The sequence below is a fragment of the Lycorma delicatula genome, chromosome 1, assembly GCF_047948215.1.
Source record: "Lycorma delicatula isolate Av1 chromosome 1, ASM4794821v1, whole genome shotgun sequence".
In the NCBI taxonomy this organism is placed as follows: Eukaryota; Metazoa; Arthropoda; class Insecta; order Hemiptera; family Fulgoridae; genus Lycorma; species Lycorma delicatula.
This window is the reverse complement of record NC_134455.1, coordinates 70,244,633-70,259,740: the sequence shown is the minus strand read 5'-3', so window position 1 is coordinate 70,259,740 and position 15,108 is coordinate 70,244,633. Positions and strand designations below refer to the sequence as shown.

Sequence of the window (15,108 nt, the reverse complement as noted above, 5' to 3'; positions counted from 1 at the left end):
TGAAAATAATTCCTGGCATATATCCACCATGACCAGCTTTAATTAACCAGATTTGATCAGTCCAATTTTGTACCACTTTTTCAAGTAATTGGGGACATATTTTGTTAACAACATGAGTTATTTTTGCTTCCAAAGCGTCAATTGTTGGTTTATCAGCACAAACCAGAGATGCCACACATCTCCAAAGAAAATAATCCACTAGCGTTAGGTCACATAATCTCAGCGGCCAATTCACTGGAACATTTGTGAAATAATTTTGTCATTAAATTGATGTTTCAATAAATCAATTGTTTTGGTAGCAGTATGAGGTGTGGCACCATCCTAATGAAACCAAAACTGTTGCAGGTCGATATCACGCAGATTTGGAAAAAAATAATCACTAATCACTGATCTGTAACGATCACCATTGACAGTAACATGCGCTCTGAGCTCATTTTCAAAGAAATAAGGACCGACAATGCCTCCAGCATGTAACTCACCATACAGTGCATTTTTCAGGATGCAATGGAGACTCATAAATTTCCTGAGGATTAGTCTTACTCCATATACGGTAATTGTGCTTGTTGACATAATCATTTAACCAGAAATGAGCTTTGTTGCTAAACATAATTTTTCAATAAAAAAGTAGATCAGTTTCCAGTTGATTTAGGCACCATTTACCAAACAAACGATGCTTATTATGGTCTTGTACCAATTTCATTTTGTATGGGTGTAGACCAAGATCTCTGTGTAGAATTTTTCATGTAGTAGATGGTTGTTGAGAAAGACGATGAATAGACACATTCAGATCTTCTTCAACACTATCACTGACATTTTTGTCTGTATGTAAAGATCCCTCCTCTATGAATCATGAGACCTTGCCGTTGGTGAGGGGGCTTGAGTGCTCAGGGATACAGAGTAGCTGGACTGAAGGTGCAACCATATTGGAGAGGTATCTGTTGAGAGCCAGACTAAGGAATGATTCCTGAAAGAGGACAGCAGCTCTTTCAGTAGTTGTTAGGGGCATGAGTCAGAATGACTTAAACGGCCATATCAACATCACTCAGTCCTCTGAGTACTGCGCAGCTGAAAGCAATGGAAAATTACAGCTGCTTTTTTTCCAAGAAAATGTGGCTCTGCATTTTCATGTAGCAATGATGGAGGCGCCTTCCTTGGTAAAATATTCCGGAGATCCGAACTAGTCCCCCGTTCGGATCTCCGGGTGGGGACTACTAAGGAAGGGGTCACCAGAAAATTAAAAAATAACATTCTACGAGTAGGAGCGTGGAATGTTAGAAGTTTAAAAAAGGTTGGTAGGCTAGAAAATTTAAAAAGGGAAATTGATAGAATATGTAAAACAAATTGTTAGGGATGTAGGATGTAGAGGGTATACTGAAATGAAACGACTAGCACTAGATAGGGAATCTTGGAGAGCTGCATCAAACCAGTCAAATGACTGAAGACAAAAAAACAGACAAAAAAATGTAGAGATCTTTGTCTTGTTGGTTTTTCATTGAGTAGAGTAAATGTTTTTCAAAATTTACCAATAGTTCAATGAATAAGTTGCTCTGATGGATGATTACGTGCACCATAAAAATTACGAAGTAATTGTATTGTACATCATTTTAGTACATAATTATACATGATAGTACATCATTTTTTGTACATAATATGTTTGGCAAACAGAACATTGATTTTGGAAATATATTCAATAATTTGTAAACGTTGTTGCAGCATCAGTTTTTCCATGATCATTTGCCATTGCTCACTGATATGAAATGACGAAACAAAATGTTATCAAAACAAACAAAATGACAGCTATCTCTATCAAAAATTCTATCACTAAAAAAAAACACCTGTTATATATATTACACTAAAAGTTTTATATTAAAATAAAAAAAATAATTTCTTTTAAATCTTCATCAATTTTTTATTCCTCCTCAAACATTCATCTAATAATTTTCTCCTGGTAAAGTCTCTCTCTATTTATTCTTGTTATTTATTAGCTCTATTTTCTCTCCTTAAACAGCAATTTTGGTTTACATCCCTTAAATATTTTGTTTATATTTCACAAACCTTTCTATAAATACATCTACTTTTCCAGTATACATATTTAACTGTCAAACAATTTTTCTTCTGCTGTTTTACAATCTCTATAAATTCTATTTCTAAATAGTCTGTACAGTTTTCCTTATTCAGTACCTCTTGAACTTCCTACTTTAAATCATATTTTCTATTTTCACTCATCAGTTTTAATTCATATCTCATTACCCATAAACATTACTAATGTTGATTTTCTGTTAGTCAAAAAAGAAGTTTCCTAACTTAATTACTTGAAATTTATAATGAAAATGAAAAAGTCTTACTAAAGATTATAACCATAATAAAAGATAAAGAAAAATTAAAATCAAAATATATGTATAGTGTTTCATTTTAATCGCCCCAGGCAATTTTCTTGTAAACCATGCATAATACAAAAAAATTACCTAAACAAAAGTTACTCAGATTGGAGGAAAACACCACATGGTGACTTTGGTCATTATTTCAAGGTTAACATGACTTTTTCAAATGGAAGGACTTATTTTTGACCCCACCAATGAAAAGAGCAGAAAATTTGATCTATTATACAGGTGATAGTGTTATACGAGTTACACATTTTTGAAGATCATACAATATTCCAGGAATACTTACATTCAAGGCCATTTATTTATCTCATATACTATGGGAAAGAGCATAAAAATGACTAACACTATCTCTAATATGACGTTCAATAAAGGTCCAACATCATATGTGTGACCATGTATTTCAATGTAAGATACTTTCCTTAATGAGATAATCACCTGGTGATTAAAGTGAAACACTCTGTATGTATGTATGTATGTATATGTGTGTGTGTGTGTGTGTGAATATATGGAAAGTTTTTTAAAGTGCATAAAATCATTTAATATTATGAATTATATTATCATTTTGATTAAAAGGTGTTATTTATATAATTCAAAAAATAAACATGCATTTTCACTTTTATTAAAAGGATTACAACATTCAATAATAAAGAAAATCAAAAGAATTAAAATTACTTAATGAACAGGTATGGTTTAGTAATGAACACACAAAACTGGAAAACGTATTTAAAAGAATGTTTATTCTACTAAATGTTAAACTACTTAATTAAATAAACCATTGCACATTTAACTTTTAATAAAAATAAAAGACAAATGTGCATGCATGCTAGGTATTTTAACTACGATGGCAGTTGTTAACAAGCCACAAAATAAAGTCATGCTCTAAAATGATATAACCATTCCCAACAATATGAAGGAATAACCATTCTTATGCCAGACTTACTAAGTAAAGTTTCTCTTTGTCTTTTAGTGTGCCGATTAAAATTGCTACATTCAATGTGTCAATGCAGTGAAATGTAGATAATATTCAGCTCAAAAAATTACGCCTTTATATTGTTCACCACAGGGACTGGCCAACACCCTCAATAAATCTAAAGGGATTGACAGAAGACTAAAAAACACGTACAAAATAACAAATTTATTCAAATTATTGTGTTTATTATAAATAAAAATATTTTTACAGAAAAAAAATGGGATAAGTAAAAGAGATCCATACCCTATGTGACCAATGTACTCCATCCATCTCTGTTCCAGCCCTTCTCCTGCATCACCTTGTAACACTCATCCAGATAAATAAAAAAAAAGTTTCCAGTCTTTACCTCATCTATTTTCCTCCTGTTTAGCCTCCAGGAATTACTATTCAGGTATTACTTCAGAGGATGATATGTATGAGTGTAAATGAAGTGTAGTCTTGTACAGTCTCAGTTCAACCATTTCTGAGATGTGTGGTTAATTGAAACCCAACCATTAAAGATCACCGGTATCTACAACCTAGTATTCAAGTCCATATAAAAATAACTGCCTTTACTAGGACTTGAACACTGGAACTATCAACTTCCAAATCAGCTGATTTGGGAATATGCGTTCACCACTAGACTAACCTGGTGAGTCAGACCTCATCTATTAACTTCATACTTTCTTCCCCTTCTAATGCAGAAGTCAAAATTTCACTTCCTCTAAATACACATCCAAACCAGCTTCTTTTGTATACTTACTGCATAAGTGCTCTTTCTTCTTTAATCTTGTTCACTACTTCCTCATTCCTCACTTTAACTGCCCATCTTATTTTCTCCATATCCATATCTCAAAAGCCTCATTCAGTTTTTCTTGCTCTTCCTCATCATTCATGTTTTACTCTTATACAAAAAAAAAATACACCATACATTTGGCCTACCTCTTCTTTAACTCTTAAGTCCAAACTTCTCTAAATAATAATTCCTCTTTCTTACTGAAGGTTTCCTTTGGTATTGTTATCCTTCCTTTTATTCCCATTACGCTCTTCCAGTACTTTATCACCAATTTATCCAAATATCTAATTTTCCACCTTTTCTCTTCTGCCTTCAATTGTCCATAACATTAAATCCTACTTGTTTACTTCCATTATTTTAGTTCTTCCTGTACATATACATATATATATATATATATATATATATATATATATATATATATATATATATATGTGTGTGTGTGTGTGTGTGTGTCAATTCATTCCATACTCTTCTTTCATCCCTTCCTCCAGGTGTTATCTTTGAAGCGATTGTGTGCCATCAGCTAGAATTACAATATCATCAGCAAACTTTACACATCTTATTTTTTGTTCTCCTATACTTATCTCTTTCTTGTGATATATTCCTGTATAAGCCATAATACATATTATGGCTTATTAAAAGGATTTAGGTTATTTTTGAAGATAGAAGCTCAGGGAAAACTATAATTTCTATATAGTTTATGAGTCTCAGACTTATAAAATAATTTTATAATGTGCCTAAGTCCCAAGATTTTTATAATTTGTATAAAGCTTTAGTATCTATTTGTTACCTAATAATTAGAAACTGAACGTTTTAACAAGAAACTGAATTATGTAAGTTATTATAGTTACTGAATAAATTGTTTTTATTTTAATTTCAGGATGTATTTGTATTTTATATTTTTCTTCATTATGGGTATGACTCGAATACCAGATGGAATAAGCCTTATTTTTGCAATACAGAACCTGAACCTGCAATGGATAAAGTCAGTTGCATCTATTGCAAGCTTAATCATTACAATGGAAGGAATAGCAATTTTTATTATATTCATTTGTAAGCCTAATGTACTTAAAATACTTCGTGACAAATTACTTCTATTAATGCCCTTCTTAGAAAAACCACATGGTACATTTACATCATACCAAACTCCTTCTACTGAATCGAAAGATATTAAAACAAATGAAACAAGTAAGTGAACTTATTAAGACATCAAACAGTAAAGGTACAGTTTTTTGCAATAAATATTGTTCAGTTTAATAATATACTTAATATACTATTTACAATATGTATTATACAATATATATGTTTACTATGATATGTATTTACAATACACTAAGTTTTTTAAATAACAATTATTTTATAAAAACTCTGTAATGATAAGGTGCATTCTTTCACCATCTTATTGCAAGGTATACATCAAAATTTGGAAACTTCCTTCAAAATTATATTTTTTGTTTATTTCAGACCTATGTTCATATAAATGAACTGGGATTAAGGAATTTTTTTTGTATACCAAGTAATAAGTATCACAATTTGGAAGGCCAAGTGGCAGAAATATTTTGGGTTTTAAAAACTATTAAAAAACTGCTAAAATTCTTAGTATTAGTTCTTTATTGAATTACAGTATTAGCTCTAATTGGAGCCATGATTTGAGCTTTCTTTTCTGATGACTGAGAAACAACACCTAAATTTTATCCTAATTAGAGATTTTAATGGCTGAATAGGATTCATTTTGCCAGATACTTTTCATTATGTCAAGTTACTTTTAGGTTTGCCAACTGCCATTTTTAAATCATATACCAATCACCATGGGTTCAAAATAGACTGAGGTTGAAAGAAAAGATCATAATTTGCCATTAATTCCAGAACTTAGATGAAAAATGTCAGATAAAATTACATATCAGCAGAATGTTTCAAGGTTAATTGCAAGATACAAAAATTGAGATTTACATCTAGATGTATATATATCCTTTTATGTACAAGGTAGTATGTATACAAATCCAATGGACAGAGTAATAATTATTGGAAAAATCCAAAATGATTTGCAGAAATGATTTGATTCTGAATGCTGGAAGCCACATGAAGATTCCATACCTCAGCTGTCAAAGCAGTATGTAAACATTTTGAAGTTATGCATTTTAGTAATTACGATTAACACTTATTTGTAAAAACAATTTAAGACCAACTCTGATGTCATCAGGGAGAATAAATTACAAATAAACTGTAAAAAGAAATGTAATTATTGAAATATATTGATAGTATATGTTAAAAATTCTTGTGAATTCTGGAGGACTCTTCTGGAGGATTCTTGTGATTCTGAGTTTCAGCAAATTTTTTTGTGCAATCACAGGCTGGGTATTGAAAGTCCTACTCATCAAGAGACAATACTGCCACTCTAATGAATATAAGTAAAATTAAATTACACTTAAAATGGCATGTATTATTTTTTAAGTTTACAGAGTATGTAATATCTACTAAAATGATCAGCACTTTAAAATGCTTATATACCAGTTTGACAGCTACAATCTGTATCTTAAGGACTAATCCGAGTGGTTCAAAATAGTAACTGGCACTAAGCAAGGATGTTTCTTTAGCCCTTTGTTATTTTCATTGTTTATCAGCAATGCAAAAATTATTTAGATGGTGGAATTAATACAAGCAGATGAATTATTCGTCTGTTAGCATAAAACAGACTTACACTACAGAAAATGATCAACTACCTCATAATCTATTGTATTGAAATGTTCCTACAGTTATACCTTGAAAATTAAAAAAAAAAAAAAACATTGTTTAGAAATCATGGTAGAGTTTGCTTGGGAAAAAATAAGATTGAAGTAGGTAAAAAATATAAATACCTAGAACCTGAACAGGTATGAATACCTGTTGTTTTGGCAACAAATATATCACTGAAAGGACATTTTTGGAAAAAAGCTACATTTACCTAAACAGTTTTACAATAAAATACAAAATAACATCTCATTTGATGCTAAACTCTAGGAACTTAATGCAGTCTCAAAGTCAATTCTGTACTATGGTGTTCGATTTTAAGAACAAGTGTAAGGTGTATGATACCATCAAAGCTGTGCAGTGATTGGTGATCAAAAAATGTATTCATACTACCTAATTATACACTTTCTTACACCTTGAGTCAAAAATAATTCCTATATTGCAGTCATTGAAATAGCACTTGCAAAATATTCAGAAATTTCATAATTTAACATCGAACAGATATCTAAAAATATTTTTCAAAGAAATTATTAATAGGAAAATTTACTGGTAAAAGAATGGGAGTACATATAAATTTTGCTCAATGTCCTATGTGTATAAATTATACTAGGAGCTATACATTCATTATGTATAAAGCTATTCATTATGTTAAAAGTAAATTTGAAGATAATTTTAAATTAAAGATAAGCAATAATCAAACTCAATTAAAGTACAAGGAATAAGCTTTTTATATGGATGTGATTCAAACTGATAAGGTATTTTTTTTAAAGCAACAAAACAGTCAATATACTTGAATAAATACTCAACTGCTGGTAATAATATAATTTGTTCATTATTTAGTGCGTTTGAAAAGTAAGATGTGATGCACTTCATTACAGGATGCCTGGTTCTAAGTTTTCAAATTTTAATATTTTAAAAAAGATATTCTTACTGCTGGTAAACAAATACGTCTGAAGGGCAATAACTGTACATATAAAAGTTATTATTATAAATTGATATGGCAATTTAGATACACCTTATATACCTAATTATATATTATTATTATATATTAAATTCTGATTATTTTTTATTCATTTTTTATAATACTAATTTGTTTTTGTCTTTCAAATACACCCTCATTGTAATCTGTTTAATTCTATGTAAGTGTGAGTTTTGTTGTTATACACTAATGTACGATGAAAATTGCTATTTTGCCTCTATTTTGACATATATAATATTATTTGGTGTATATAGTCTTATATTTCTTTTATCAGGCTATATAACTTTTAAACTGGAATACAAATGGGTATGTAGAGAATGGGAAATCGTTTGTTTTTGTTGTAGATTGGAATGCTTTCCAATCTACACTTATAAATTTCCTTTTTTTATTATTATAAGTCTTGTAAGTTCTTGTACATTTATATGTTCTTGTTTGTATTATATATATATATATATATATATATATATATATATATATATATATATATCAGTAATTATATCAGTAGTTCTATTTATTTTTCATTTTAAATATACTATTTTCATAATCACAAAGAATATAGAAAAAAAAAGAATGTATGAAATCAATTCTTTTATTGTAAATTGTAATATAATGCCTATGTATTTTCTATTTTGAATATTATAAGTTTTATAAGTTCTTGTGCTTAATTTTTTTTACTAAAGATTACTGTAATTATATTTTATAAGGATTACATAATAGGTGACCATCTCTCAGATGGTCTTTACTGAGTAAACTGTAAATTATTACTGGTCAACTGTATTAATTATCTATTAAGTTTGTAAATATTTTATCTGAAATTCAATTGACACATTATTATTATAATATGCATAATTTTTCAAATTACTAAACTGAACTAACTGCATCTGCCTTTTTTGACTCCACAAACCCTTCTACTTGAGTCATTCTATCTCATTTGATATTTTCCAAAACCTACTTAAAATTTCTAAAATTATAGCTATACAAAAAACAGTAACTGAAAAATGACATAGTTCATCAGCCCCTTACTAACAATTTCATTCTGAACACAGCATAATAGTCATTATTATTCTTCAAACATTATAGTTCAATTTTCCTAAATCACTTTAATTTCTAAAAGGGTGGGTTTTGGAATCTGTCATAAATTAATTATTAATTCCTTTGAAAATAATAATTATGTTGTTTTGACCTTTGCAAGTTATTAGAGAATTTTAATGTAATTGTAATAATATAGGTAATGACAACCATAAAGGATCATTACCTATTAGGGTAGCCATGAATTAAAATTATTTTAATTCATATCAGATTTCAGGCAGCAAGTGGTATGAATTAGCAAACAAGTCTTAACGCCAATGTGAAATCCAGGAAGGATGTTTTTCTTTTGATAGCGAGATAAATTATTTCTCCTTAAAAGTATCACTTTGATCAGTACAAGGATAAGGATGAAATGATTTTATATAGTTGAGCTTAGAATAATAAAGAAAATTTTAAGTCAAGTTTGGCTCTCATGGATATTAATTTTGATCTAAAAGAATCAATAAAACTTTAATAGACATTAAATGGGTTTTTATTTTAGATTGACTCAGACTACATAAGTTCATTTAAACATCTAGTGTAAATTTACATATACTTTACAGAAGCTAATCACTAATGTGTAGGTTGCCTGTCAATCTACACAAGACATATGCCAGTTTATTTCAATACCTAATAATCTATCCATGCTAATAGCAACATATATTCAGGAGGTTATTGTGTTAAAAGCAAACATGTTAGAATGTAACATGCTAGAATAGAACACATGTTAGTTAACATATGTTAAAATTTATATGATAAAAGTGACTTTATATACTATAAAATACGTGTACTTAATAAAATGTTAAGTTTGTCATCATTTGTAAACACTTTTTTATTCTTCTGTATATTTTCATAAGAAGTAGAATATAATCTCTTGGGGCTACCTCAAAAAGTCAGAATGAGTTTTTCAGGATACAAACATGAAATCAGATCATTAATTTATATTTATAACTCCGCAATGTTTACTAAAAATAATAGTTGCTTATTTGTATAGAATAACAATATCAACCTCTATCAGATCAGGCAATAGAACTGTTTTCATGAAACTCAACACAATACTTTACATTCGTTTACAAATATTGTTATTTACTTTTAGACTTATGTTTCAGTATCTGTTAGAAAACGTTTCTTTCAAATTGGATTCTATTATTCTTATGTTATATTACTTTAATTCTCAATGAACGAGAAGTATTTTTAACATAATATTTGTTGTTTTATGCTTTAACTTTGGTTATGGCTATCTTATATTCTAAATCTGTACATTATTACTTTACATTATATACGTATATTTATGGTTTACTGCATTTAATTCTCATTAATAAAATTATTTTTATATTTTAATTTTTCTTTAAAATTATTTCAAAAGAGTTTATGGTAAAACGAACAACAACAAAATTCTACAAAACAAGAAAGAAAATATGTTACCTGTCTCCTAGGCAGATATTTTGGTTAAGAGGATTTAGACAGATATTTCAGGTTGAAAGTTATGCTTGGTGTGGAATGTACATTCTACTTAAGAATGACCATCCCCATTTTGGAGAGTCTGTCTTGTGTCATGTCACTTACTAGACGGTTGTGGGTAGCACCTAACATGCATACATACAGAATATAAACTGACCAAAAAAAATATAAACTCAAAATGACCTTAAAATGTCAAACAAATAAAAAATTATTTTTTTTAAAACTGTTTAATAACCAATGCCAACTGCACAACTGAGATGGATTTTTTAATAATTATTTTATGAAAATCAATACAGCTTGACTTACAGAAACATAAAAGTATATATATTCTAAATACTTTACCCTCATCCAGAAATAATTGGATGAAAACAAATTATAAATGATAACCATAATTATAAGTAATGCAAGTTTTTTCCTCCTCCCAATGACATATAAAGAACATTAACACCAATAAGATCAAATAAATCTTTATTATTCAACTGTTACAGACCTATTATTTATTACTTTTTGCCACCAAGCTTCATTCTCAAACAAAATTTTAAATTCACCTTCTTGATCCTTCTGAACTCTGAAAAAAATCACAATAGTTTATTGAAAAAAACTTACATTTTAGTAAAACACTTAGAAGTCTTCAGTAACAGTTTACTTAAATTGGAAGTTTTTTTAAGTTTTTAACAATAATTAAGAAAAAAGCGCCTTTTTTTATTGAAAAAATAAAAAAAATGTGTGTCTCTCTGTGTGTGTAAATACAGTAGATTCACTTTTTTATTGATAATTCCATTATTGTAATTTGCTTTATTTTTTAATAATATATTTTTCTCTTTCTAAATAATATTAAATTAAGACTGATATGTAGAACTTCCATAATTAATTTAAGAATTTAAGATGCAATAAAAAATTACTAATATATGTTTAGCCAGCACGAGAATACAGTTGCGGTATGAGCCATGTGGAAGGAAGTAATAGTCCCTTTGTCAGTCTGTCTTTCTCACACACATGTATGTAATGTCTGTCTCTTTCACACACATGATAGTAGCTCACCGCTACTGCATTCTTTAGAGCTCTGTTCTTGTTGTGGGCAAAGTCTTCAAGTGGATCATTTATTTTATTTTTTGTTTATTTTTTTACATTTAAATTACATATTAATAAATTTGGTTTACTTATTTATGAAGTAACTGGTACTATTATTATTTTCAATTCACTTGAATAAATTTTATCATTTAATGTCGTAAATAACTCAAAATAGTAAATATGTCATTCCATAAAAAATAACTGTTGCTAAAATGTAGAAATCATTAACAAAAAAATTACTATTGTATATAATAATTTTTTTCCACATATTAAAAAATATTCGGTATAAGTAAGATAGTAAGGAAGGCTTTTGGAACAATTATACACTGAAAAATATTTCTGTATATTTTAAATTAATTACTGAATTAATGGAAAATAAATTTCAAAATAGATAAAATAGTTGACATTTTTATCCCATTAATTGATTTTCACTTTTAAATAATTATCAGAGTAATTATTTTAAGTTAAGATTTAGTTACTTATATCATCAATGTTTGTGAAACACTTTGAAAGTAGATGTTATGGTCATGCTTACAGAAATATGTCTTATGATAGTATTATAACCATCTTTTAATTTTGAAAATTACTTTTATAAAATAATAAAATTAATCTAAATAATGTAAATTACATTATCAGGTCAAAGACATAATTCTCTCATGATCACTGAAATGTAAAGTACACAATTCATTCTGAAATTCAGTCTTACTTTTCTTATTTTTTACTCTTGTTAAATTTAACATTATCATTATAAATACAAGCATTTGATCTATGATTGTAGATCATACAATATATAAATATTATTAATTATTACTAATAATGCAAACAAAATTAAATTTTACTATTATTATTATTATACTCATATGAATATCAAGAAGTCTCAAGACATCCCATGCAGCTTTCTGGATTCAGGGCGCATAGGCAGCTGCATCCCTTGTTCATAACATGTGAGTGAAGTGTAATCTTGTATAGACTCAAGCCGACTGACCATACCAGAGATGTGTGGTTGATTGAAACCCAGCCAACAAAGAACACTGGTATCCAAGCTCTAGTACCCACATCCGAATAAAGGCAAGTGTTGCTACTGGATTTTGTAAAGAACACTAATTATGTTATTAATCAGTCCTTAAAGAATTTCAATTCTATATTGCCAGCAATTAATTAGATTTTGTGCAGTTCATTAAATAAAAGTGTTGAGTATTTATGCAATTTTTAAAGAAAATTGCTCCTTTATGAAAAATAAGTAAGTAAGTAGGTAAGTAGTAAGTAGGTAAGTAGGTAATAAGTAAGTAAGTAAGTAAGTTATGAAACATAAGTAAGTAAGAAGACATTCCTCACAGCATCACGTAATTCTTCTTTTGTGGAGTAGCGATGTGTGCCTTGATAATTCCCGATAATGAATTATCTGGTATGGTGAGATCATGACTTCGTGGTGGCCATGATAACTAAGTTTGTGACGCTGGAGTACTGCGGCCAATCCAACATGATGGAAATTTTCCATTCAGAAACATGCGAACTGATAGAATAAAATATGCAGGTGTTCCTTCCTGCTAAAACCATACTTGTTCCACAAGATCCTTCACTGAAGCTGTGGAATTAACCATGCCTGCAGCAACTCCAAAAGTTTGTGCATTCACTGGCCCATAAAAAAATAAGAACCAGAGAAATGATGAGCTGTCATTCCAACCTATATCAAGACGTCCAGTAGATTTCTTTCCTAGTCTGTCACATAGTAAGGATTTTCTTTTGCCCAAAATAACACATTTCTGGCACGTGAACTGCGACAGATTGCGCATTTGTAAGTAGAAAGCACCTTTCCATGGTGCACTGCAGTGGGCAATTTTTCTAATAAAGCCCAGCAGGATGCAGTGCGATGTACCATGTCTGCATCTGATAGTTTATTGATGAACATTGGATGAAATGGCCTAACTTTCAAGTCCTTTTTCATAGGTTTTGCATTCTTCTCCGGGGTATAAAAAATTCAGCTGACCGTTTATGAGTTGATTTCATTGGGGATTGTTCAATGGAAACTGCAACAGCAGCACATGTTTCTAACCGCATTAACCATGTCCACTCCACAGCCTATCTTTAATACTGCCTAATTCAAATGCACGTTTATCCCAAGTCAACATTTGCTTTTCGTTGTAGCGACTTATTATAGTGTTGCCAAAACATATCACTAATTAGCTTCATTGTTTGATTTGTATGTTGTTGTTCATGAACCCACACAATTGTCACTAACTGCTCCTCGACGCTGTAACTACTCATGTCAGCTATTTTAGCAGAACTATCTTTTATTCAGTATGTGTGTGATGCTGTAAAAAGACTCTTGCCAACCAACCCGAACAAAAATACCATATGTTCTAAACACATATCCTAACTCATATTTTACCCTAACTTTAGGGGTACGGTGACTTCTCGGCCAAACTGTACATCCAATACATCTTATGAATGAAAAAGAAATGTTTAATGAAAGCTTATTAACTACCCACATAATACAACTAACAAAAAGATTCTCAAGTATAATCCCAAGAAAAATAAAGTATACCAACAAACAAATTACATTTAATTATTTAGAGAATTAACTGATCACACACCCACACTTACGTTTTCGTAGTAGCATAATCATCTTGGAAACAGCATCCAATAGTAGGGAACAGGCACTGTCTCTAATTTTAAAAGTTTGTTATTGGGTTTTGTAAAGCATCTAATTATGTTATTATTAATCAGTCCAAATGTCGAGATGATTCTTAATGAGATAAAAACTGAACAATTGCATCAATTGAAAAGACTGTGATCTTTTTTTTCTTCTTGGTTAATAATCTTCAAATTGGTTTGTGGTAGTCCTCCATTCTGTTCTACTCTGCACTCTCTGATTCATCTGCTCATAGGAGTTACATCACTCCTCATTAGTAATTTTTTTCTTATGCTCCCATCGTCACGTTTCACAACCATAAAGAGAGCTACACTCCATATGTAAAACTACAGAAATCTCTTTCTTGTTTCCAATGTTAAATTTTCTGAGGTTAACAGCTTCCAGTTACTATTAAAAGCAGTTTTAGTTTGCCTGACCCTACTCTTAATATTTCTTACTATTTCCATCTTTGTTAATTTATTTCCTAAACAGGTATACTTTCTAACTTCTTTTTCTTCCTCGTTTCCATTCAACCCCAAGTTATGTACACTGCAGACCACCACTTTTGTTTTACTAGTATTTATTCTCAGATTTTATAACATTGTCTGCTCAGCACCTCCTCCATTATTCATAATATTTAATTTCTCTTCGCTTTCACCCATGATGGCAATGTCATCCGCAAAAGGTAACATGTTAATTCTCCTTCCATGTATTTTTACATCACCATAAATTAATTCATTCACTTTATTAAGAGCATTCTGTATATATAAATTAAAACACGTAAGCAAGAGACTACAGCCCTATCTTACACCTTTCTAAATTTTTGCCTTTTCCTTTGCTTTACCAGTATTTATTACAACTTTCTCATTTTTATATAGCTGTCATCTGTCATGATAGTTTACACAATGGTTTTAGTATTCTGAACAACTTCTCCCACTGAACATTTTCAAATGTTTTTTGTATGTCTATAAAACCAAGGAATGTCTGCTTTCTTTTTTCCTTTCTTCTTTCTATCACCATTCTCAAAGCAAGTACTGCTTC

The 15,108-nt window shown here is 29.6% G+C and overlaps 2 protein-coding genes across 6 annotated transcripts in view; one reads left to right on the top strand and one right to left on the bottom strand.

Moving 5' to 3' along the window:
* Window positions 1–8,304, top strand: part of LOC142319235 (G-protein coupled receptor Mth2-like) — a 51,207-nt gene extending 42,903 nt beyond the window's left edge. Inside the window, exon 6 of the mRNA XM_075356278.1 lies at window positions 5,010–8,304. Within this exon, the coding sequence (XP_075212393.1) occupies window positions 5,010–5,325 (316 nt within the window). The 3' untranslated portion in view covers window positions 5,326–8,304. The remainder of the gene's footprint in view (window positions 1–5,009) is intronic.
* Window positions 8,305–10,815: 2,511 nt separating this feature from the next.
* The window catches only part of LOC142319211 (testis-expressed protein 10 homolog), a 75,331-nt gene continuing 71,038 nt past the window's right edge, over window positions 10,816–15,108 (bottom strand). For all 5 annotated transcript variants that reach the window (XM_075356243.1, XM_075356257.1, XM_075356266.1 and 2 more), the window contains one exon: window positions 10,816–10,932. In XM_075356243.1, the coding sequence (XP_075212358.1) occupies window positions 10,836–10,932 (97 nt within the window). In that variant the 3' untranslated portion in view covers window positions 10,816–10,835. The remainder of the gene's footprint in view (window positions 10,933–15,108) is intronic.